The 26552-nt window shown below is 39.6% G+C and overlaps 1 protein-coding gene across 4 annotated transcripts in view; it reads right to left on the reverse strand.

The window, feature by feature from the left end:
- The window catches only part of PDE7B (phosphodiesterase 7B), a 333453-nt gene that overhangs the window by 89675 nt on the left and 217226 nt on the right, over positions 1-26552 (reverse strand). Inside the window, exon 1 of one of the 4 annotated variants that reach the window (XM_066373166.1) lies at positions 11426-11535. The exons of the other annotated variants lie outside the window; for them this stretch is intronic. Coding sequence (XP_066229263.1) covers positions 11426-11429 — 4 coding nt within the window. The 5' untranslated portion in view covers positions 11430-11535. Of the gene's footprint in view, positions 1-11425; positions 11536-26552 lie in introns of those variants that run through there. 4 annotated transcript variants of the gene reach the window in all.

Raw genomic sequence — 26552 nt, forward strand, 5'->3', positions numbered from 1 at the left:
GAAGGTTTTAAGTGAGAGAGTGACATGATTTGAGTAATGTTTTCTTAAAAGGGTCTTGCTGGCCTCTGGGTGGAAAACAGAGTATAGGGGAACTTTATACATTGGAGAGATCCCGAAATGAATGTGGTATCTTTTCCTATAGCCCAGGTCTTGTTATGGTAAGTCATCAAGGCCTGTTACTATGTGGCCCCCTCCCCCAACTGCCCCACAGGTGGTTTGATCCCTCAGCAGGCTAGGCAGTGTCCTTGGGCCTGAGTGTGCAGGCCCCTCTCTAGCAAAGGGTGCTAAGCCATCATAAATATTCTCCTAGCTTCACAGAGAAGACAGAAAATGGATCATGGCACACGACCATATGGCTACTTCGCTCACTAAGTTAACATCAATTTTGTGAGCATATAAGATACAAATACATGTCTTTTGGGGAGAGGTACATTTTGGAGCAATTAATTTTATCTGTAAAATTAATTAAACTGGTTTTTGAAGAATATGTACTTAGAGGGAAGGCCTTGCAGGATATTGATGCGGAACAGGACTACTTAGGAAGCAGGTAGAACCTAAAGCAGATGCATTGATTACTGCAGGAACAGTCCCTGAAACCCACACTTCTGTGACTGGACCTTACTCATGATAGGATCGACCAGCCCATACATTAACTTGCCCAGTCAAAACTCTGCTGTGCTCGGAACACACTCCTCCCCTGTGTGTTCACACAGTCACCATGGCTAAACTTGAGGATTCAACTGAAGAGGAGCTACTTTATAAACAGAGGTCATTTGTTTGTTTGTTTGTTTTTTTAACCAAAGAAAATTCTGACAACTTTCCCTTTTTCTAGTTTTCTGACACTTTTCCTGTTCTCCATAATTCCACCAGGATTATTGACAGGAGTTTAGCAAATACATCTGCAAATAGTTGGTATTATAACTAACTAGATCCAGAAACCTGAATGTTTGCAAAACTAACCTTGCTTTTTTATTTTGTCTGTTTGTTTTCCACTTTCTCTGGCTTCCATTCTAATCCCCCACACTGACTCTTTTTAAAGATAAAGCGGCACCTCTTCTTTTGAATTTATTCCTTTTTGACAAGAAGAAAGAAAAACGATGGGTACTGAGCTTTCACGGCCTTCTCTTAGTCTGCTGCTACTCTTACTGTTTTGCTACTTTCCCAGACCATGAGCTGGTCCTATTTCCATTGTTTTTCTTTGAAGAGCATTTTAATACATCCTTTTAAAATGCTGTTTATTATTGGCTTGTGTCACACATTTGTGTTTGGTTAGATGAGCCCTCCTCTGTCTTTTGTTCATGCTAGTAAATATTTTTTAAATATTATTTGGATCTATCAGAGAGCTTTCTGTGTACTTTTATTGGCTTCTTTAGGTAAACCTTTCTATTCCTTATTACTGAGATATTTTGAGATTCTTAAATATAATGCGATTTCTATGTTTCTTATCTAACAACACCAAAGTTTGAGAATATGTCTTAGCCATTGGAAAAACAATGCCTGAATTAACTGAATGACTATACCTTAAAATAAATTTGTTTTTTTCTTTTTTGACTTTTCTGTCTTTATCAAGTCTTACAGCCTTTTAGAATCTATTTCGATGGTAACATAAATATCTCACTATTTGAAATTAAAGTCTAACTAGTCTAGAATTACTTTTTTGTGTGTGAATTGTACTATCCCACTTTTCTCTGTGATAATTAAACCCAGAAGTAGTTCTTCATGTCCAAACCCAATTATGTGATTTTACTCTGAGAATTGAGACTGAAAAACTGATCCAAATGTATTGAAATAATTTTTTTGCAGATGATAAGTAAACCGCAATCTTCCTTTTCAATCAGTGTTCACTGAGTACCTATTATAAGTCTATTATACTCATATATTATTATATCAAGTACTACTATGGCTGTGAGCATTATAACAAAATGACAACAATTTTTATGCTACTAGATGCCATCAGGGGGACTAATTCTTTAGTACAAGTTGCTTAATTTTTCACATCTAGTATGCTGCTTATGACTTTACTCCTCTAAGTATTTTGTAACTAAGGATTGGATTTATGTGTCTTATATAATTTCTTCTATACTGAGTGTTTTGTATTGTTTTTCATTTCAGACACTCAAGATTCTACCATCTGTGTATTTCCAGGACTTCCCTGACTTTTCACTTCGTAAAACACAGAGAAAATAACATTTGATTCTTGTGGTGATAAATGAATCTGGTTGCTCCAGGCAAGAATTTTGGACTGGGGTCTTGGTGTCCCAGGCTTGCTTGCCTGGCCACCCCTGGGGTTGAAGGCGACCCATGTTTCAGCACACTGAAAAGTCATTCATAGCACATTGGTTGGGAAACTCTTTATCAATACAAATGAATATGACACAACCTAAAAACAACCTTCCAATATGGCTTATCGTATGTTTGAGGTCATAGAATCAATAGAATCAACCTTCAAAGAATCTTACTACTCATCAGCAGGGGTTGGGTAGGGTGCAGTATAGGTCATGGAAACTTGGAGTATATCATTTAAAGCAAATGTTTTCATTTCTCTGGACCGACATAGCGATGTGCTGGGAAAAGATAAGCTCTTGCTCACCTTTAACCTTCTAGTCATGATTCAGCATAACATCTTTTTTTTTTTTTTTTTTTTTTTACTTTTTCCACTATATTTCTAGACTGGTCAAGATTTTCTCTCTTCACCAAAGGATGGAAGGAAAACAAAATTAGGTTAACATTCTACTCTGTTTTATAACTATGATTGGTTATTTTCAATCAGATATTCTGATTTAATGGATCTGGAGTGAGTCTGGGCTTAGTTATTTTTTACAAAGGTTCCCAGTGACTTTGGAGTGGAGACATTGTTGACGACCACTTATGGGTACTGGTGGGATAATGGGAATTTTATCACTGAGCACATGTGAAAGGACATACCCCAAAGCACAGTTGTTTAGCAAAGAGGAGACAGGAGGTAAAAGCAAATAGTACAGAGAGTAAATATTTATCATATGCATCATTTTGGAGCATTTCTGAGTGTATCTTTTTGAGATTTGGACACTTCAGTTGGGGAAATGGATTGTTACTGCTCTGGTAACCAAGAAGAAGCTTTGTGGAACCAATCAAATTGTACAACATTTTGAGAAGAAAAGGTAGTAAAATATGTAGAGTGTGAAATCATAGATTGGCAAAAAAAGAAAGGCCAGAGTATAAAGTGAAGAAATCAATGGAAGAGTGGTTTGTTTGGGGAAAGAGAATTGGGCAGGGGAAGCAGGGGAAAAGCAGATAAAGAATCTTGGCCTAGAGAGAAACTCGGTCATTGAGCAAAAATCAGAGCACTTTGCACAAGGCCTGGCTCACACTTAGCAGGGTAACTGGCACATTTTTTTTTATTGGTTTGGGCAATCAGAGCTGAGGAAAGACTTTGTCAACAACAATCTGTACTCACATTTCCAAGAAAAATTATACAATGGAGTATTATTGAAAACGTTCTACTGATAAGGCTAAGAGCACAATAAGATACAAGTACACTTCATATTATTCACTATATGGAACTCACAATTCAAATTCTGAAGAATAATAGAGGCAATTATGCAAAACCTATCTTATGATATGACATTTATGAGGGCATCTTCTATCCCTATAACCCCTTCAACTAGAAGCACAATTCTCCAAACTCCTAAACAAGGGCCATTACGTCTGTAACATACCTTTAGCAATAACTCCTCACCAGTATTACTGAGGACTTATTTCTAGGTCTTTCCTAGAATTTTCAGCATAACTTTGTTCTCCAAACCTTGATACTCCACACATATTTAGACCTCATCATAGCTATATGAAGAGACCCACGCTGCCTTGCCAATGGAAGGACACTATCTCTGATGGTACAGAATGAACAGCCACTGCTGGGTCCCTCAAGGTTAACGTCAATAATAGTATTCTTTGGGTTAGTTTTAAAATTTCATTTGATGTCTTACAGTATCTTAGAGAGCCTGCAAAATTGTTAACAATCACTGTGTACATCACTAAGAAAGACAGTTTGGAAATAAAAATGATCCCAGTGGAATTATATGCCCCGTGGTTATGCAGAATATCTGTAGTTCTTATCAAATAGCTAAAAGTGTCCTCTGAGCACTAGAGATAGAAAATAAGAGAGAAAAAGATACAAAGAAATAAATGTTTAGAATGTCAGCCCCTGAGTGTAAGACTTCTATTTAAATGTGACAAATATATGTCATAAGTCAAAAATGTTCAATAAATATTTTGTTATTTTATTTTGTTCAAGTGTATTTTTTTTCCCACTTGGGAATATGCCCTACATAAAGATGCATAAAATGTTCACTTTGGCAAACTCATTTCTATTCATTTCTTGTTATTCGGCATTCGGAAAATCTACAACGGTGTCAATATAACATTCTGATTATGTTTTCAACTTCTCCATTCATTTACTTGGCTTTATACAAAAATAATATTCAAAAGATGGCCCCAAAGAAAATATGCCGGGTACTAGGGTCATCAAGTGAACAATTGCATCTTTCTCTGAGACTGCAGACGGGCAAATGGACCAAATTGCAGGAGGTAGAAGCACATGTTTGTAGTCTTCTCTTTTCTCCATTTTTAATAGCATGGAACCATTTATTTATTGACTGCTTGAAATAAATTCAAACAGAAGAACTTTGTAAATGCTGTAGTCTCCGGTAAGACCTACCTGGTGCCAATTTGTTTTGTTATTTATGAGAGTGTCTCAGACAGCCTGAATGTCTGCTCTTTTTTATCCAAAAGTTTGTTTGTTGCGAGCTAAAGCCCCTTTGTCTGGAAAAAAAAAATGCTGAACAATAATTCACACACTCACAATTTTCCTCAGATCAAATTGGTATCTCGTCAAGCCTCACATTTAAGTGGGCTTCAAATGTGGTAGAAAATGAGGCACCCGTGTTCTCTGAAGAGCCTTACTTCAGTGCCACCGTTTCTAGGTTAGTAAGAATACTTGACAGCTTCCTCTGCTTGTCCTGTGGGTAGGTGGGAAGGGAGTAGAGGCTGAGGAGGGGGGGGAGCTAAGGACGAAGACCCCATTCTTGGCGTCTTTATATATTTATTTTAAAAATTATTTATTTATTATTTTTTAGAGAGAAAAGAAAGGAGAGAAGGAGAGACATAGAGACAGAGAGAAACAACTATTTCTTGTTCCATTTATTTATGCATTTATTGGTTGATTCTTACATGTGGTCTGACCAGGGATCAAACCTGCAACCTTGGCGTATCAGGACAATGCTCTAACTGACTGAGCTATCTGTTCAGGGTTCTTGGAGTATTCATAATTCCTTCCATTTACTCGGCTTTTCTTTTTTCCAAATAAATTTTTGATTATCTGAAAGTTTTGAGATAGAATTTATATACCACACAATGCACCTATTTATAATGTATAACTCAATAATATTTAGTATATACATAGGTATGTGTGACCATCACCACAGTCAATTCTAAGATCTTTTCATCACCTCAGAAAGAAAGCCACTACCCTTTAGTTATAACCCTCTAGGCTCCCATTCCTACTCTTCTGAATTCTACGCAGCCACTAATCTACATTCTGTCTTCAAAGATTTCTGTATTCTGGACATTTCATATAAATGGAATCATACAATACATGGACTTTTGTTCACTTGGATTTTAATCTCACATTGCCTTGAGTTATTTTTGGTAAGACTGTCTTGCATTGTGCTTCAATGACTTTTAACGTGTCCTTGTTTTTCCTCCTCACATGGCCTATCTCTCACTAATCACAGACACACGGCATACCCTTCATTAGTGTCTGTGAGATTTTGAACTAATTTTTGGTTTTCTTTCCTAATACCAACAGAAATTGTCTGTCATGTTTCTCCAAAAAGGGTCACACGGCTTCACAGCCACATTATGAAGCAGCCTTTTCTCTTTCTCTCCCCACCAGTGTAACAACATATTATAACATATATTGCACATGCATAGCACGTGTTATAACACGTTACAATCTCAGGTCTTCATTTCCTGCACTTAGTTTTGGCTACACTTATCTCCACTGGTCCAATTATCAGAAATGCTCCTTAGCAGCCTCCTTGCTTCCTGGTGAAAGAAATCAAAGCTACATCCCCTCAGGGGCGCTGGTGTCCTGACAACGGGATGGATTGCCCCCCCAAAATTGCTACTGGTTGTCTGCTCTTCCTTAAGCGATGGAGAATAGACTTTCTCCCACCAGGGTTGACTTGTTGAAAGTATGAGAAGTCTAATTATTTTGCTTATTTATTTATTGAAATTTCTAGGAGAGTTCTTAGAGGAAAAGATTTACTAATTTTACATGTAAAACATCATTCTGCTTGTGACACAGCCACACTGTATTATAATCTCTATACAGTCATATGAGAAAGAATTGCCCTCAAGCTAGAAAGAGGTACCCGAGAGGAGGATTCTTTTATACTCCCTTTTGGAGAAGATTATGCTGTTTAATTAGGAAGCATTGCACACCTTAGACATTGAAAAGTAGGGACATAAAATTACAGCTTTCAAACTGTCTAAGCTGAGGCTTGAGGATCTCAAAAAGTTGTTTATATTCAGCCAGAGTAAAAGTGAACCAGTTCTCATTTTTTTTTTCCAAAATTGACTTAAATTCCAAATCAGAATAAATTTTGGGAGGGGGATGTCTTTTGCTCTTCCTATTTTGTGGTAAACAAATTTACAGAAAAATGTATTTTCTTTCTCTGCTTGGAAGTAAACAAAAGGCTCTCAAGGAAATTTTGAAGTCCTGCTCTTTGTAAGCCATAATCATGGGTTCCGAGTTAGGGAGCTTGCAAAAATGCACTGAACTATATGGGTCGATACGTTATTCACCCTCTGAAATTCACTTGTATTTATGCTGTATCTTAACCAACGTAAGATGCCCAGCCATGATATAATCTACATTTAAATAATAAAATTACTTGTTATAGCAATGTAAAATGAAAGTGAAATATATTTCCTCCTCAGTATTCTTTCTTTCCCATTCCAACCCCTGAAGAGAGAAGAGAATGAATGGTTCAAGAGAGAAAAGTACATAAGGAACCGCGGATGTAATTTTGACACAGAAACAAGAGGTCCTTTTCTAGTTGGCATAGGAAGGTGCTCTTTCCCCCAGAATCTGGCCCAGGCTCCCTGCAGTTTGGGTGGTGATTGGCACATTGCTGTGCCAATGAGAATAACAACTGGCTTCTCAATATTCTTCCTAAGCAGCTGCTCCATCCACCTTGGCGCTGTTAGCTCGCAGCTTTAGTTGCTGACATTCTCAAGCTGTTGCTGAGTGTCTCTAATAACAGTGCTTTCCTTTTTACATTAAAAATTTTTTTTATTTTTATTTTTGAGCATCTTTAATCTTTTGTCAAAGGAGATGCAGTGAAAATTCAGCCCCGGATGAAATGCACAGTCCTAGTCAGATTGGTGTCAAGGTTTTGTAAATTACTGTAGATGTGTTGTTGGTCTGGAAAAAGAGAAACTGAATTCTAGCATATACCAAGTAAAGTTTCAAAACGGGGGCAACGTGGAATAAAAGAAGGAAAGTAAAGGGGAGAAAAGAAGATAGCATATGGGATTATTTAAAAGACATTAAGAAATGAACTGGAACGCGGAAAGCATTAGCAGTCTCATATGAAACCTGGAAAGGAACCGCAACATAAGAGTAGATGCCAAAGCAAGGTACAGAGTGGTATCCAGACTAGCGTGGTGTGCTAGAATATTCCCCAAGCGTGAGAGTTTATAACTCCAGTCACCCAGATTCATAAACCGGACTTAGAAAATAAAATAATGGCAACATGTTTCTGTGACAAAGATGTATTTTGGTGGGGACTCTTAGTAAGGGCAGCAGAACACCTGTCTGCGGGCAAACCTTAAAAATACCTACGCGAGAAGGAAGCAAGCGCAACCTGCTGGGGAGTGTAAGACTGGGCCGATAAAGCAGAACCGTCAAGGGTGCTACGGGCACACATTCTGAGCATGCGTAATCCTAAAAACTCACAGAGCTGAGAGCTTAATAATCACCTAAAGACGGCATGAATTATGAAATGGCTCTGAGTCTGCCGTGTGCCCCCCCACTCAATCACCCTGTGTTTTCTCAATATCGCCCGACGAAATGGAGTTCCATGAAGCCAAGGATTAAAGTGGGGGGAAGGCCACGCAGCAAATACCACACTTAACATTTACTTCCCAGTATTACAAGTGGAGCTGTTCTCGGAAAAGGGGGGGAGCTTCATAAATTCCTTTCTGCTATTTTGACTTAACTCTTTGCCTTTACCTCTGCATCCCCTGGATCACCTGCACCCTACTGATGCAAGTCAAGATTTCCATATTTGCCTAGAGATGTTAACTGATTCAATCAGCCCACAGCCAGCCAGGCAGAGAGCTGTTTTTCGGAACACCCAGCCTCCCAGCGCATTACAAAGGCAACACGAACTGAGCTACCAGCTCAGAAACTTTTGTCCTTGCTTTTTACAAATCCTTATAAATTTTAAAATAAACTAGTACCAGGCCAGCATCTTTTTCATAAGTATTTCAAGTCAGAACACACACACACACACACACACACACACACACACACACACACACACACACACACATATTTCCTGACTCATTCTGTATGTGCATTTTCTATGGAAAGAAAAACTCCTTTATCTTCTGCTTTGGGGAAGTGAGTGTGCACCAGAAAAGAGTGCTGTTTTCTTCTCCTGTTGCAGAACTGGGAAGCTATGGCAGACTGTGGAATGAAAGACAAACCACCAAAAAAGTCCTCTATCTTTGGTACGTCAGTTACTGCTGTAAGAGTCTCTAAAACATGTCTAATATAAGAGGATGTCTTAGGAAAAGATTTATTGTTGGACTCAACCGGGGTGGGAAAAACATAGGAACGTTCATCTCCAGTATATACCCTGCCCACTCCAGCCGGCCTCACTGCAAGCGCCAGAATCGAGCCATAGGGCCAGACATCGCCCGGAGCTGAACCCACCCAGGACTGGAGGGAGGGTGGAGAGAACGGGTGATGGTGATGGGTGTTTTGGAGGCAAAAAAAAAAAAAAAAAATGCGTGGAGAATGTGTGGAGTGTTTTTTTCATCTTCTTCAAATGAAAAAAAAAATAAATTGCCCCTCCCCTCCCAAATACACACTTATTTGGAACCGGTGCCCCTGCTAAGCTTTGATTTACTAAAGCTCAACAAAAATGTCTCCCTAAAGGGAGAACATAAATACTTGCACGTTTTAGATGACCTGGCCTGCAACAAGGTTCCCTTATCCGGTTGAAATACAAGAGTATTTCATAGTTGTGAGGGGGGGTGTCTGGCAATTACTTTTTACACCTAATACTTACAGAACACCTTATTCTTACAAAACGTTTATTAACTAAGCCATATTTATGCCTTCTGTTAGTTTCCTGGTGTTTATTTTAAATCACAGACACAGGAAGTTGCCCCCCAATATATGGCATATTAATCATTGAGAATCATTGAGGTAATAAATAGCATTGATCTGTCTTGGCTGTTTGCAGCCTGTGTAAAATTTCTTTTCCCTAATTTTTTCCCCTTTCCTTCTTTCCATCCCTTCTATAGAGATTAAAGCTGAAAATACATTTCTGATAGAGTTGTCTAGACACTTTAGATGAAAGTAGATTTTAATCCACATTAAATAATTTCTCACAGTATCAATTGGTTTGAGATAGCATCAATTTGGCCAGAAAAACTTCTGTGTCAGGGAAAACCTCGTAATTTCATTGAGGTTTCATCAAAGTTTTAGTGAATTTGGATATTTGGTTTTGGACCCTCTCTCAGAGGGTTGTGAGGCTTCAGGAGTTTAGATGAATAAATAACCTAGAAATTTATGGATCTATGTGATTTCCTAAGTCCCCTTAAAGTGTCCCAGTTAGTGGTATTAAAAAAGGAATATATTAATATTTAATTTTTAAGTCAAATAAAATTATTACATAAAAAAAAGTCCTTCACATTAAGAACTATGGTTGAAGGTGTGATTCAGATTCTCACACCAGGTTTCCAGAAAGCACATTTTTTGTGAGCACAGGCAAACAATTTACATGAACAACTCTATTTTCAGAAATCATTTGCTGTTTGGGAGCTACATCTCCTGTATCTTATGAGCGTACGGCTGTCTGGAACAAGAACCAGATAGAGGGGGGGTGCAGGGGAGGAGGAGAGAGGAAGACGGTAAGGAAGAAGAAAGGAGAAGGAGGTGAGGAGGTTCCAAAGAAAATGGTTAGTGAAGGAGCGCCAATCATAATCCAGCTGTTCCAAGCCAACCAAAGCATCTGGTTTCTTTAATTTAGTACACTTCATACTAAAAGGACAGTTTGTTTACACTGTATATTTTGAGTTATTTGAAATCTCTCTTCCAAACCATTGGGTTTGCGACTTCAGGGGACGCTTTTCTAATGTGGCTGGAAAGTCTCCCACCTCAGTATTGCATGGCATGAATGATATGGAAAAAAAGAAGAGTTACAGACATGTTCATAGTCGTTAGCTTGCCATTTCAGACTATTTTATTATGCTTTTCTGAGAGAACTGAAAATGCCCCCGGTTCAACTTCTATACCATGCAGATGAAGCCACAGTTTCTATATGGGCCAGCATATAAGCAAGTGAATGGAGGTACAGCCTCTGGCCAACGGGGTATCTCTTCATTGGAAACTCTATACTGTGTCCCGGACAGTTTACACTTCAACCAAAACGCGAACTGAAAATACACAGAAGTATCAAATCCAAGAGCTTATTTGGAGCCCCACTGAAAGGACTGTGAGGGTTCAGCCCTCGATCTTCTGACTGTTCCTTCCCGGAGCCTCTCTCCCTGAGCTCATTATTGACAGGGTTGCAGTTTTCACTTCTAAGTAGGAGGGTCCCAATGCCTCCCTCAAGACACTCTTGTCATCTGATTGGCAGCCATGGATTTCCAACTATTCCAAAACTCTTCCCCTTTGCCCCTCCCATTATCACCTGGATGTGCAAAACAAAACCCAGCATTTTACTTAAAACAACCCCTCTTCATTCTCTGTGTTTATGTAATTGATTCCATCCTTCTGCTCAAAAGAGTTGGAAACCTTGGAGTTGCTTTCAACTACCTCTTCTCCTCTCTGTTGGAGAAGCCAAGTCTGTTACCATTTACTTATAATATTCTTTAGATTTTTCCCTCCTTTTCACTCCTGTTGCTGTTGTCACTTGATACCTAGTTACTCGGTAGTCTCCTGCTTGATTTTCCTGTATGTGTTTGAGATTATATACCTAAAGGCAAAGACTGGACAACTCCTGAATACTACAAATAAACAGAAGAGACTTAACTCCACCTAGAAAGAAAGGATCCACAATTTGAAATCGTTTTGCAAGAAAATAAATTTATAGCCAAGGTAACTGGCAAGCCATTATATTCACCACGAGATACAGGTTCTTACCCATTTATCTTTCTTGCAGTCCAGGCTAACCTCATGACTAGTGCTGAGCTGACCATCACAGCCCTTCCAGTGGCTGGTAATATTTGGCAAATCTCTCCACCTTCTCAAGGTGATGAGGTGATAAGTCTATTAATCTTTGACTTTGAAGTTCAGATAGGAGAAACGAAATTCAGATGGAGGAAAGTTTGTTCCCATTTCTCAAGCCTCTCCATCTGGGACTGTTTGACCTCATCAAGAGCCGTAACCTCAGCAACATACAGGCCAATAGCAACAGCAATGCCCAATGGGAAATGCAGCTGGGAAACAGGAGGAGAGAGTTGGGTAGTGAGGGCTTGGTCATAAACACTTAAGGCCTCAGTGTGACACCTTTGTTGCCTGCGTCAATTCCCATTAACGTCAATTCCACGTTATGGCTACTTGACTGCCACAGGAAAGAAGCTGACATTGCTTCACAGGTCAGTTCCTCTCATGTAAAGCTATAAACTAACAGTTCCCAGAGGGTGGCCCTCAGACCAGCAATATTGGAACCAACTATACTGTTGCTAGAAATGCAAATTCCTGGGCCCTACAGGAAATGACTTCCTGAATCATTGGCTCTGCGATGAAGGCCCTGGAAATGAGTTTTACAAACTTTCCACATGATTCTTGTTCATGTAGCAGTTTGAGGACCACTGCTCTAATGTATGACGATAATAGCTAGATATAAGCAAGTAATGAAGAAAATACATAAACATGTGAATAAAAATGGGATAAAGAGCAATTTGAATAGAGGGTTTAGTTCTTATACTTGCAAATGCTTAGCACAGAATAAACATTATTGACTGAATGACCCAAAGGGTCTTACATAAGTTGATGTCCAAATTAAAAATATTTCACATAACAAATGATGTTTTTGCTGGTTTGTTTTCTAGAGAGTCATTGAAGTCTAGAAAATAGAACACTAATCTGAGAAGCCAGATTTCCCAGGATACTGAAAATGAGCTGTAAGGTGCACAGGAGAGCCCAAAGGTACTCTTCTTTCTTCTCCTTCTTAGGTTGGTTCATATATTTCATATTTCAGAGGCCAGGATAGATGCTCTGATAATAACCCCCCCTTTCTCAAAACAAATCTTAAAAGACTAGTTTATTTTTAATTGTTCAACTGTCTTTTAAACCATTCTGGCTTCCTTCCATTTCTCCAACTGGTTATTAGATCCTCAAAATAGTACTTCACAATCTGAATTAAATTAATCTCATTGAGTACTTTCCAGAGCTTCAATATTCCCTTAGATTAAGCATTAATTTCTCATCTGAGGCACTGCAGTCACCATTCTATTTGATGTCTCTTTTCTCTCGTGCATGTCCCACTTTAGTTCACCCCCTCCAAACATGCCACACTAACCTCTCTGAAACTATGACTCTTTCTTGTCATTGCCATGTTGACAACCCTTCAGCGGCTTTCTATCACCTTCAGAGTGAAATAGAGGGTCTCTCATCATCTGGCCCTGCATAGTTCTCCAGCCCTATTGCCTGCCTGACTTACTGTACTAACCTCACCAACTGACTGGTCCTGTACAGACATTGAGCAATGCACCCCTTCCCCTGTGCTGGAGTGGTCTCACCTACCTTCACTGTGTGGCTAGTCTGCAGCTATCCTGGAAGACTCAGATCAAGTATCATCTCCTGGAGGAAGCTTTCTCAGACCACATTTCTCTCACACATTTTGCAATGAGTGCCTCATAAAGCTTCTGAAGGAGAGAAGCCATTTGTGATGAATGTTTGTAAGATCAACACTTGGCTCTTTCCCTAGTACACGGAAGTGGCTCAATAAATGTTTACCAAGCAAAGGAATGAATGAATTAATAAGTAAAGACAATAGTACTTTCAAAGGCTGTTCCTTAGGCTAGAGATTCGAGAAAGCTCACATCACATGGGTCTCCATTGAACAAAAATGGCTTGTAAGCAGAGATAAGACAGTTCATATCAAATGAAAAATGGCTGCAAGTCTTCTTACAAGATATCAAATTGAACCATTTTGCAAACTTATAGAAATTGGAAATTTCTTTTTATGGTGTTGTTTTCTTCTCACATTTCCATACTCCTACTAGGGCTAGGGGAAGACATGTTTACATGAAACCCTAAAGGCCATTCTGAAGAAGTTAAAATTTTCTGTGAAAGGAAGAAAGACAAGAAATCTTCTGTGAGAATATTTATTTTGACTGTTTAACTTTCAGCCTCCAGAGACTTAAGGAGATGGGAAGGGGGGGTTCTGTGTGAGATTTGAGAGCATGTAATTTTAGGTGCTCATTCAGACTGAACATAAATTCTAAAAACTAGAAGGCTGATCTCAAATTATTGGAACAAGCCTGGAATTTAATTTTGTATTATGTTCTCTGGAGACATGGGGACCAAAAAGGGGGATGGGGTTATTTGTTCAGCTTGAGAACATGATACAGAACACAACTAAAAAAATTTTTTTCTCATCATTACAACATATGATCTAGAGGAACTGCAGGTGGGTGGTTGGTTTGAATCCAGTTCCCAGACCCTACTGCTCATTAATTGTTCTTGTTTTATTTATATTCTGATATTTAGAGTGATTTCCCACGCTAAAGTAGGATGGTACCCAATCTACCAGGGAGCACCTACCCTCAAACTCTCACATTCATTCTGAGTGAGCAAGAGCTATGATGTCTCAATGGAAAAGAGTGTTTTGAAGAATGTCACTAGAACATCTGGGAGTCATGATCTTTGAGACATCATTGGAAATAGTGGAAAAGTCTTTCTCTTTGCCTTCATCCAAAGAGCTGGTTTCTGAGTTGTGACTTCTTGCTTCTAAAGTTGGGATTTTACCCTAAATTATGATGTCAAGAGTCAGAAGTTAAAATGTTTGAGAAATTCAGGTGTGTAAATAGAACTCCAGCCCTGAAGCGACCTATGTCTGAAGAATATCTGCTTCTAATGGAACTTTCTGCAATGGTGAAATTATTCTGTCCTTTCCGTAGTATAGCTACCAGCCACAAGGGGCTACTGAGTCTTTGAAATATACACAGTGAAACTCAGAAACGGAATTTTTAATTTTGCTCAGGTTTTCTTCATTTAAATTTAAATAGTCACACATGGTTAGCAGCTACTTCATTGGACAGCATAGTTTCAAGATCGAGTCTTAGTGTCTAAAACAAACATTTGATAGTTTTTAAAATGGAGAACAAAGCTGAGATACTGTATGTCTAATGAAAGTTTATCTACTCATTAAAAGGACATAGTTCTCCAGGTTAGACAATAGTTTGAAGGGCATATTACCATTTATATAAAATTGCATGCGTGTCCAGACAGAGGTGTCTGGAAAAGTATTAGCAAAATAAGTATTCCCTAGGAAATTGGATTCGGGCTAGTTTTTACCTTGTGCCTTTTTGTTTATTTTAAATTTGTAATAAACATAGAAAGTTTTTTTTTAAAATTATGAGGCTGTTTATGAGAGTGTACATTGTACATCTTTCAGCATTATTTAGTCTAAATGTATATGTATATTTTAAACAAAAATTCGGCTACCTCTTATGAGATAATCTACACTGCCTAAAAGAAGAATATTTGGAAGCTGCACATAAAGTTGTGTGTATCTTTTGCTCACCAAGTATCCAAAAAAATTCTTTTTTTTTTGTCTTCTTCAGATGCCAGCACTGTTTCCCCCAGGATATTTAGTGTTTTATCACCAGTGGCATTCTGAGGTACCCTTGTGGTATCATCACTCATCTGGAACTAGGATGCTTAGATATTCAAGGTTACTTTATCATTGATGTTTTTCAGGGAATTCATTGAGGATGGACTAGAATGAATCCTGTAGGGGTAGGTGGAGAAGGGGCAATGTTGGTTCACCAAAGTGGTCAGGTGGGCACACACCATCTTTCTTAAGTCAGATATGTTATAAAGGATAAGTATTAGCTCAATGTTAGAAAGACACTTCAAGAATACAATTATTCATCATCAAACACCTATCCAAAAGTGAGTAGCTCACATTCAGCCCTCACTGACACAGGTATTTTTTTTTATCCTTCCAGATGAGTTAGTCCTTTGAAGGCTGCCTTTTACAGCTTCAAGCTACATCCTCTTTGTACCTGAACAACAACTCTGGTCAATATTCTTGCAGAAGACCATGCGCTTGCACAAAAACAACATTCTCATGTGATCGCTCTTTCCTCAATTTATCACCTGTACCAGGAGCACTCAGCTCATATGTACCTTGGCAGTAAGCTCCCATTCAACTGAACCGAACATTCTATCCAGTAGTTAACCTCAATTCACCCTGGAATGAGATTAGAATCAGGAAGTCTGGCCAAGATGACTCCATAGGATTTCAAACAATCACGGAAATCTGTGTGTACCTATGTGAACCAGACTAGACCTCCAAACACATTCACGTACATGATCAAGGAGCTCAACTTTACAACAAAAGAAAGTATGCCAGACATTCAAAAAAATAAAAAATCCAAGACTGACTTTTTTATCTCTCTCTCGTTTTATATTTATCCTCTTCAAGCTTCCCAACTGTCTGTAATCCTAGTACTGTACATTAGTAACAATTTATATGATATTACAGTTGTCTGAGAACACCAAGACACTTTTCTGATTCCGCTTCTCCTTTAATGCTTTGAACAATTCAGGTTCAAAAGAGTCTAAACTATGCTTCTCTTCTGGCTAAAGAGAAATACTCAGAAGAGAAAGAGTTAGAAACGCAGAGTGAGACTGTGGCTTGAAACTATTTTATTCACTAACAAAACTGGTGACCGGTCTTTGATTTTGTGAGGTTGTTTCAGAACATTTCCTTTATCAGAGTTAACAACCAAATGATCTCACCTAAAGGAAAAAAAAATTTAGTTACCCCAAATTCCTTTTTGTCCCAGGAATGAGGTGGAAGTGAACTCTCCAACAAAGAATTAGATCTCCTGGGTAGCTGCTGGAACTCAAGTTTTTCATTTGATTCAGATATGGGAATTCGGTGAAACTTCTTATTCTTTTTGTACTTGTATTTTATCCTCATAACAAGTTTTATAAAGTATGTTGAGATTCTCAGCTGGTAAGGTACAAATTATCATCATCCATGGCCACTTATTCTCTGATCCACTTTAATGATATGGTTCTAAATTTATACTATCTGGGGCTATCAAGACATTCCACAGGCTGAATTATGTCCCACCCCAACCCTTAAATCCACAAGTCAAAGTTCTAATCCCCAGAATCTCAACCTGTGACTGTATTTGGAGATACGGTCTTTATAAAGGTAATTAAGTTAAAGTGAGGACATTAGGGTGGGCCCTTATTTAATATTATTGGTGTCCTTATAAGATGAGAAAATTTGAACACACACACAGGCACAGAAGAAAGACCACATGAAGCTGCAAGGAGAAGACGACCATCTACAAGCCAAAGAGAGAGGCCTCAGGAGAAACCAACTCTAATGACACCTTAGTCTTGGAATTTTAGCCTGCAGAACTGTGAGAAAATAAACTCCTGTGGCTTAAGCCACCCAATCTGTGCTCCTTTGTTATGGCAGCCATAGCAAATTCATACAGTTGCCCTTAATTTTGCGACTTGGAAAAGAAAATTTTCGCCTTTATTTAACCCAATCCCATTTTCTGGGATTTAATACCTGTTCCGCAAAACCTATCTCAATGCCTGGCATATAGAGGGCTCAGTAATGAGTTGAGTTATGTGTACTTGTCTTAAATGTCATTCAGAGGGAGGGCCTTGGCTGTGGCCCTTGTTGTGTGATATTATGGTGCGGAAAGGAGGCAACAGTGACTTGGACTGTGAAGTAGAAGGAAGATTTGAGCGCAGCCAACCCTGTGCACGTTGCCACCTCAGATATTCCATCAACACACTTTAACAAGGAGAGTGGGCCAAATGCTGCAAGAACCAGCCACGTTCTCAGAGCAGATCAGCCACAAGCAACACTGCTGACTGGGGCATCTCCAAACATGAGAAGGGCGGGCAAAGTGGCTCTCAGCTGTTCCCACGAGAATGTACAGGTGAGCCAATAAAAACCACATGACCCGCTTTATCCAGAGCTGCTGACAAGCCTGAAAGATCCAAAATGGACACCTGACCCATGTCTGTTGTCAAGACATTATCCACCATGGCAACCAGGCCAGTTTACATCATACATGCTGGTCTACAGCTCGATTGAAAGGGTCAAGAGAGTCAGGATTCTAAATATCAACAGCATCACTGTCAAAACCTCTCTTGTAACCTTTCTCGGAAAAGAAAATAGAATGGCAGAATAGGACTTAGCCAGACTATTCGTGTTCAGAAAAGTCTTCAGTGGTATAATGTCTATGTGAAATACTGTGTCTGACACAGGGGTCACAGTCTTTTCAAAGGGTAATGTGGCACTGTGAAACTTACGATGAAACCAACTAAGGTAAAATCCAATCATCAGAAGACAAGTTTTCTTTCCTAGGATCAATAGAAAATGAGGAAACAAAATTCAAGCATCTATCTAATTAGGTGCCCTCTCCCCAACTCTTTCCTGTCAATGCATCTTGGTCAGTTTCTTCACAGCAACGATGACAATATCTGTCTGTCTGTCTCCTTGCTTTCCTTTCACCCCCCCTTCCCTCTCTCCTTATTTATTTTGTTTTTCTCATTAGATTGTAGCCTCCACGAGGGCAGGGACTGTATTTGTAGTATTCACCAGGGTATATTCAGCACCAATTATAATGCTTGCCACATAATAGATGTTCAGTAAGTATTTTTTTTTTTTTTTGTATTTTTCTGAAGCTGGAAACGGGGAGAGACAGTCAGACAGACTCCCACATGCACCCGACCAGGATCCACCCGGCACACCCACCAGGGGGCGATGCTCTGCCCCTCCGGGGCGTCGCTCTGCCGACCAGAGCCACTCTAGCGCCTGGGGCAGAGGCCAAGGAGCCATCCCCAGCGCCCGGGCCATCTTTGCTCCAATGGAGCCTTGGCTGCGGGAGGGGAAGACAGAGACAGAGAGGAAGAAGGGGGTGGGGGTGGAGAAGCAAATGGGCGCTTCTCCTATGTGCCCTGGCCGGGAATTGAACCCGGGTCCCCCGCACGCCGGGCCGACGCTCTACCGCTGAGCCAACTGGCCAGGGCCAAGTATTTATTTTTAATATTTTGTAACTACCGATTCTTTTTTTTTTTTTTTTTTTACAGAGACAGAGAGAGTCAGAGAGAGGGATAGATAGGGACAGACAGACAGGAACGGAGAGATGAGAAGCATCAATCATTAGTTTTTTGTTTGTTTGTTTGTTTTTGTATTTTTCTGAAGCTGGAAACGAGGAGGCAGTCAGACAGACTCCTGCATGCGCCTGACCGAGATCCACCCAGCATGCCTATCAGGGGGCGATGCTCCGCCCATTTGAGGTGCTGCTCGGTTGCAACAGGAGCCATTCTAGTGCCTGAGGCAGAGGTCATGGAGCCATTCTCAGCGCCCAGGCCAACTTTGCTCCAATGGAGCCTTGGCTGCGGGAGGGGAAGAGAGAGACAGAGAGGAAGGAGAGGGGGCGGGGGTGGAGAAGCAGATGGGCGCTTCTCCTGTGTGCCCTGGCCGGGAATCGAACCCGGGACTCCTGCATGCCAGGCCGATGCTCTACCACTGAGCCAACCAGCCAGGGCCATTAGTTTTTCATTGTGCATTGTGACACTTTAGTTGTTCATTGATTGCTTTCTCATATGTGCCTTGACCACGAGCCTTCAGCAGACTGAGTAACCCCTTACTTGAGCCAGCGAACTTGGGTCCAAGCTGGTGAGCTTTGCTCAAACCAGATGAGCCCGCGCTCAAGCTGGCGACCTCGGGGTCTTGAACCTGGGTCCTCGGCATCCCAGTTCGATGCTCTATCCACTGCGCCACCACCTGGTCAGGCAGTAAGTATTTATTGAATGACTAAAGTAATGAAAAATGTCAATGGAAACCAAAGAAAGAAGCTAACATCTATTGATATTTAGCTCTTATTGTGCTGTGTACCTTATAAGGCACTGTGATAATCTCATCTCATTTAATCCTTAAAATATTAATTGATGTATTATGAACATCATTTTTTAAATGAGGAAACTGAAGCCCAGAGAAGTATTACTTCTTGGTGTTTCTGTAATTATTGTGGGATGAATTATCTCTCTCTTCTCTTCTTTAGCAGTTTGAAAATAACATTCCCAGTATTTTGAAATTCAACTTTTATATATTTTTCTACTTTTCCTCGCGTCCAACCTTCCTGAAGCTTTAGCGATCCCAGACTTGGAGCAAGGCTGAGGTGAAGGCTGAGGTTGGCTGCAGAGACTACGGCAGCTCGGTTACAAGACAGTCTCTGTCATTTTGTTTTCATTGGTTATTTTCAATATATTTATTAGGTTGTTAAACTGAACCATGTTGTCTGTCTCCAGCCAAGTTTCTTCTAGTGCAAATGGCACATTAACTATGGAGCTATAGTGAAAGGAGTCAGTACTATGAGGTGAGTGCCTAAAACCGAAATACTGATGGGCAAGTTACGAGTGGGTCGAAGGTTCAACGTGATCTTTTCCAAACCTCTCTGGTTTGGAAATCTAAGTAGAAACCTCCCGGAGTCAAGGCTTCTGATGAGATTCCTGGAGCTTTTTGGTCCAGGCGTGGGTTTGAAATACTTGGGAAACAGTCGACCACAGGGATCTCAGCACTCCTCATTCTGGCTCAGCTGTGAAGTGCTGAGTTCACATAAAAAGCAGTACGTTTGAGAGGGTTGTGGAGACTTTTTCAAACCTCAACAGGAATTTCAATTGTTCGTTTTGGGCAAGAGTTTGGGTTTGGGTCCTCTGTAAGCCCAAATAACTTGTTTTCTATTGACTTTAGCTTTTTGATTCAACTTGTAGGTGTTCAATCAATATAAACATGTAGGAAAATCAATTTATTACAGCACTTTAGTTTGTCGATAATAAAATGTCAATGTGTTGCTAATTTAAAAAAATAGTGAAGGAGTGCCATTCTAACTAATCAGAGTGGATTTTTTTTTCAGTATTTTAAAGTATACAGAAAATATAGTGTTTTTTAAATTAAATGAATTATGGCATAAGTGGATGTTCAGTATGCTATCCCATCTGAATCAACTACTGGTTTTTAAAAATATAGTAAATCAGAGCATACAACTTTTTTTGAACCATATTGTTATGTATGAGGTCTGAATATGCCAATATTAATGATTTTTGAGCCACATATTAATACAGTCACATAAATTGTGAAAAATATAGGTCTGAAAGCAAATTGAGTGTGTATTCGTAGAGCTTAATAAATATTCTATCTGGGCCCTGGCTGGTTGGCTCAGTGGTAGAGCAATGGGGGATTTTTAATTTTTGAGATTTATCAGTTCAATATTTTTAAATCTTGAATTGTTTTGTGCTTATTATAGCTCAGATTTGCTGTTTGAATAACATCTTTTCTTTAATGGCAATCAGAGTGGATTTATAATATATATATTCTATCTGGTTACCATTGTGAAATTATAAACATTTGTCTTAATCCATTGCTTCTAATCCAAATTGAAATGTGATGGATTTTTCCTCCTGTTCAATTGAAATTGAGACTCAGTTCATTTCTAATTAAACTCTTCTGGATGTCACATCAAAATGATATGCTATGCTATCAACTATTTTTTAGTTTAAATCCCTGTTTCTTAAGATTGGTTTTAAATCTTACTTCTCTCTTTTTTAAGGTTTTTATGCTTTAAAATACAGTGCAACATATTTAACTGATAGCTCAATTGCCTGCAACTTAATATGAATGCTGAAAAAGAGTTGACCAATGGGGGATTTTTAATTTTTGAGATTTATCAGTTCAATATTCTTTAAATCTTGAATTGTTTTGTGCTTATTATAGCTCAGATTTGCTGTTTGAATAACATCTTTTCTTTAATGGCAACAGAGTAGTGAGCAATAGATAGATAAAGTGATAATCTTAAAGCATTTATATTTACTGTTCTAAATATTTATTTTAAAAATTTAGTTTTGTTATATTTTTATAAGGCAGGTCACCTCTGAGTTGTTACTAATGAAGATATTGTAATTTTAACACAGTAATAAAAACAAAAAAAGCAAAAATTTAAGATCTTTTCATATTTTATAATTGTACACCATAGAGTTAAGTTTTCAAAAATGCTGAAAATGATTCATTGAAAAGACCCAGTTGGTTTTAATTGGCTAGCTACTAATTTAAAACATTTCAGATAGTCTATTACTAATTGCATTCTTTAATGCCTTCAAAACTCTGCACATTTATATGATCAAATGACTTCCAAAATCTCTGTCATGCCTTTCTGTGACAGTTTTAAACTGTGTCATTTCAAAGACTAAAGTTGAAGGACAAACATCATGACTTTCAAAGGACATGGTCAGTGCTGATTATTTTCTAATTCCTCCATGCGTGCAATCAAATATGATCTCACACATCCATATTCACACATGCGAATGCAGTCACACGCAGTCTTTCAAGTGGTTTAAGGACTGAGTCACTGCGTGCACAGAACATTTTTCCTCTCATGATTTGTTCCTGCCTGCTCACTGCTTCCAGCTCTTCCGCCTTTGAAGTTTCATAGAGAAGACATTTTCAAGTTATTTCAAAATTGTTTTTTCTTTACTATGCAGATGCGATGTGGGCAGCTAACTATTGAACTGTTTTTTTTTTTTTTTTCTATTGAACTGTTTTTAGGATTAATACACAAAGCACAAATTCTCCTTTTAGATTGCATTTCTATTTTGTTTTTTTTTCCTCCTGAAGAAAATCAAGAACCCGAAAGTCAGTTCCTTCTAAATTAATTGGAAGGCCATTGTTTGCTGCTTTTCCTCTTCCTGACCTTCTCCTTTCATTGACTCTGGAAGGAAGTGTGTGTCACACTCACTTCAGAGGAATGCGTGCAATTTGGCGGTAGAGTCTGAAAACTCCAATTAGTGATCCACAAGGTGTTGGAAAAACAGGGCCCAATGTGTGGGAAAGGCTGGACGGCTCATTTCCAACAACTTGCAAAACACCTTCCTTGCTTAGATGTGAAGCCACCTCTATATCAACACGAAAGGCTGGTCAAAAGTCACATCTATAATAGTTGAAATGGAAAACAAAACCCAACCAAACCAAAAAAAAAAAAAAAAAAAAGAATAACACTTTAATTCAAATTATGCTTTGACATAGTTCTTACATCTTGCTATTCAAGTCTTAATTAGAATGTCCTATATAGTTTTAGTTTTTATAATGTAAATACTGTTTACTTTTCATTCATTCACTTCGATAAAAATATTTCTGTTGAACCTTGGGTGCAGAGTTCTTCCCAGAGCATGTAGCCTAGTGTGGGTGGTGGTGAAGGTTGACAGCAGAAAACATGTGGAGATGGTTGAGCTGAGACATAAAAATAAACTTAATGCCGCCTCACTTAGGGTTGGGATTACTTAGTCTGGAGGAAAATGGGTAAACTGGTACCGTGAACACATTTGACGCTGACCATTTCTGTATGCATCCCCCGTGTTAGTTCACATGTTTGCATGAATGCGGGAGAAAGACAGATTGTGTGTGTCCACGTGGTGAAGGAATTCCTACAGGATAGGAAGTTGCCCAGAGGACTACTCAGGGAGTCACTGGCAAACATGTGACCAGAATTCGTATTCCTGTATCTTCAGATTTGTGCCCTATTGCCCCATCTCTCCTACTTCAGTGGCTTAGTGATGTTGTCCAACTTTTTAAAAAAGTATATTTATCATGGCACTTTATGAAACAAAATATACTGTTTATATGGCAGTTTAAAAAAACTCCTTCTTTAACTTTAGATATTTATTCCCGAAACTGGTTTGCATCTGCCTAGTGAGAGAGCTGTCCGGCTCTTTTCTGCTGCCCAGGCCGTGCCTATTCCATTGAGTTGCCCAAAGAATCACATTCCCTAAGGGCTTTGTGTGTCTCCTAGTTTATGGATGCTCTAATAATGAGTGATGGCTTTGTAAGTGAGCATCAACAAGGTTTCTTTTCTCTTCAGGATTGAGTTCAGAATCATCCCACCATGCTCTGACTGCAGAGCTGCCCTCTAGAAGGACCAAACCCAATCCAAACAGCAAACAAGGAATCCAGGTGCACCGTTGCTCTCAGGACTCCCCGCCTCATCCTGGGTGAGCCAATGTCCCTGCCTCGTGGGCGCTGCCCTCACTCTGCTGTGCAGCGGGGACAGAGAATGACTGCGCCACCTTGCGGGTACTGCCTTCTGGATGGCAACTAAGACTGACTAGAAATAAAGAAAGAGCCACATGTAGACACAACTGGATAAAACTTAAAAAAAAAAAACACTTTTATGGAAACCATTGGAATGTGAGAAGTTTTGAGGAAGTCCTGTGGTCGTGGTGAGTTGATGACCTGACTGTAAACCACTGGTTAGAACTCTGAAAACCATAAAGGGAACTTACTACTTTCATATTATTACTGAGAAGTGATAAAATAAAAAGCATAACTTAGCGCTTACAAGCTGAAGTAACTGTTCAATGACAGCTGCTATCCTAGAAAACTGATCTTTCTGAAATCTATACCTAATCAGATATTTTTAAAATCCAGAACACAATATTTAGATGAAAACATCACGTAACTACCATTCCTAATCAGATATACTGAACTCTATAATTTAATAATATGATTGACTATACAAACGTACACCCTGCACTCATTGTTTGCTGTTTGGGTTTGGTTTCCTTCTGGAAGGCAACACCTATGGCCGCAGGGTATGTGGAAAGGGTGGGAAGAATCTGAACAGAATGCCGCAATGCTTCCCCCACTGGAGTTAAAGGAGCAATGTTCCTGGCACCCTGGGAATGAGTTAGGAGCTTGTTGAAGACCACCAGAACACCACTGACGACAGCAGGAACAGTGGACTTACAGAACTGTCAAATCAAGCCCGAGATCTCTCTCTTTTTTTTTTTTTTTTTTTGTATTTTTTTTTCTGAAGCTGGAAACGGGGAGAGACAGTCAGACAGACTCCCGCATGCACCCGACCGGGATCCACCGGCATGCCCACCAGGGGGCGATGCTCTGCCCACCAGGGGGTGATGCTCTGCCCCTCTGGGGCTTCGCTCTGCTGCGACCAGAGCCACTCTAGCGCCTGGGGCAGAGGCCAAGGAGCCATCCCCAGCGCCCGGGCCATCTTTGCTCCAATGGAGCCTTGGCTGCGGGAGGGGAAGAGAGAGACAGAGAGGAAGGAGAGGAGAGGGTGGAGAAGCAAATGGGCACTTCTCCTATGTGCCCTGGCCGGGAATCGAACCCAGGTACCCCGCACGCCAGGCCGACGCTCTACCGCTGAGCCAACCGGCCAGGGCCCAAGATCTCTTTTTACATTAGCATGACACTCCAAGCATGAGCATGATTTCTCATATGAGAGGAAAAGATGACTTAACCTCAAAGGCAATTTTGTGAAACAAATGTTTACTTTGATAAGCTTATTTGTGAATAATTGTGCAGGAGAAATGGTTAGTAAAATGATTGCATGCCACCTTCAGCATAAACTGAGAAAACTCTGCCACCCCAGGTGTTAGCAGGATTCCCAGGTAGCTGCTATCAAAGTCCTCTGTCTCCAGATAAGTCCAAGTAGGTGTCTCCTCCACTGAGTTTTAGGCACATGTGTGTTCTCTGGTACTTGGGCTACAGGTTGTCTATAAGGTTTAGGTATAAATATCGCTGCCTATACGCAATAACATGTCACCCTTATAAGCCTGCAAGTTGTTAGCATCTGTTATTTGCATCTGTTTATCCATTTATTCATGACAAGTATATATTTATTGAACATCTACCATGTGCCAGGTATAAAGCAGTGACAAATACTGTTTCTGTTCTTAAGGGGCTTACAGTGTTTTCGGGAAAATTAGAAATTAAACAGATAATTACAAATGTCATAAAGGAGAGTGGAAGAGGCAATAGGAACATGTACTAGGGGCCTAACTATCAGAAGCATCGGGAAAGGCCTTCCTGAAGGAGTGACAAGCTAAAGACCCTGAAAACAAGCCCCGGCTGGGTGGCTCAGTGGATAAGGCATCATCTCAGTGCACCAAGGCCGCCAGTTACGGTTAGGATTAGGGTTCATATGAGAAGCAATTCATGAGCACACAACTAAATGGAACAACTAAGTGCAACAGCCAGTTGATGCTTCTCTCTCTCTCAAATTAATGGGAAAACCAAAAAGGCAATGAAAACAATGCTTTATGGGCCCTGAGACTGCCACCCTTTCAGAAGGAAAGGAAAAGAATGGAGATGTTTGTCTTATCTCCATTATAAAGCTTTTGGTTCCAGATGTGAAGGTGGGGATAACTGGAGGAGATCGCTGAGAAAGGGGTAAGTCCAGGCAAGGGAACGGAATGGAACTCAACTTGAGGTGCTCAGAGCGTGAGGAGGAGAATGGTCTCGATAAGGACCCATGGTAGAGGGAACAGGTGGTCTGTTGTTGATTCCTTCTGTTGAGTCTCTTGTCCCCAGTCTAGTAGTCAATGACCTTGGCACCAACGGAGAAGCAGGTGAGTAGCTTTTGCATTTATGAGCTAGAAAGCTGAAGTTTTTATTTGCCTGCTGTCTGGTGATTTTTGGTTTCTCATGCACAGACAGAAAATAATTTTAAGTAATTTGGTTTGTTTTTCTTCTTTTAAAGCATTTGTTTGACCTGTTTGTGCTTTCTCTTTACAGCTGCAATGTTAATACAGCTGTACGTGCAGCAAAATTTTAGCTACTAATCATCTTCTGTTTCACACTAAAATGAATCCCAGAGTGAAAAGATGTACAATTAAGAAGTTGTGAATATTTTGACAGTTTTATCACATGTTAATAGAATCCTAAACCAGATGCTATTCCGCACACAGTATTAAAAATTATGTTCTTCACTCAACATTATTAATTAATTAAATGAACTTTAATGAGTATCTACCCTGCTCTGGGCTAATGGGTATGTGTTGGTGGGAAATTTATTATGTATCCAGGGAGATATGAAATATATAATAATAACTAGAGCACATACATACCATAATGACTAGAAAGTAAAAAAGATGCCATGGGTGACAACAGTGGAAGTGTTTTTTCTGACATTAGGGAAGGCTCCCTAAAGGTGGTGACTAGGATGATTCTGGAAGGATAAGTGAATTTGGAAATGAGAGGGTT

This window comes from Saccopteryx leptura, chromosome 3, assembly GCF_036850995.1.
Source record: "Saccopteryx leptura isolate mSacLep1 chromosome 3, mSacLep1_pri_phased_curated, whole genome shotgun sequence".
Lineage (NCBI taxonomy): Eukaryota > Metazoa > Chordata > Mammalia > Chiroptera > Emballonuridae > Saccopteryx > Saccopteryx leptura.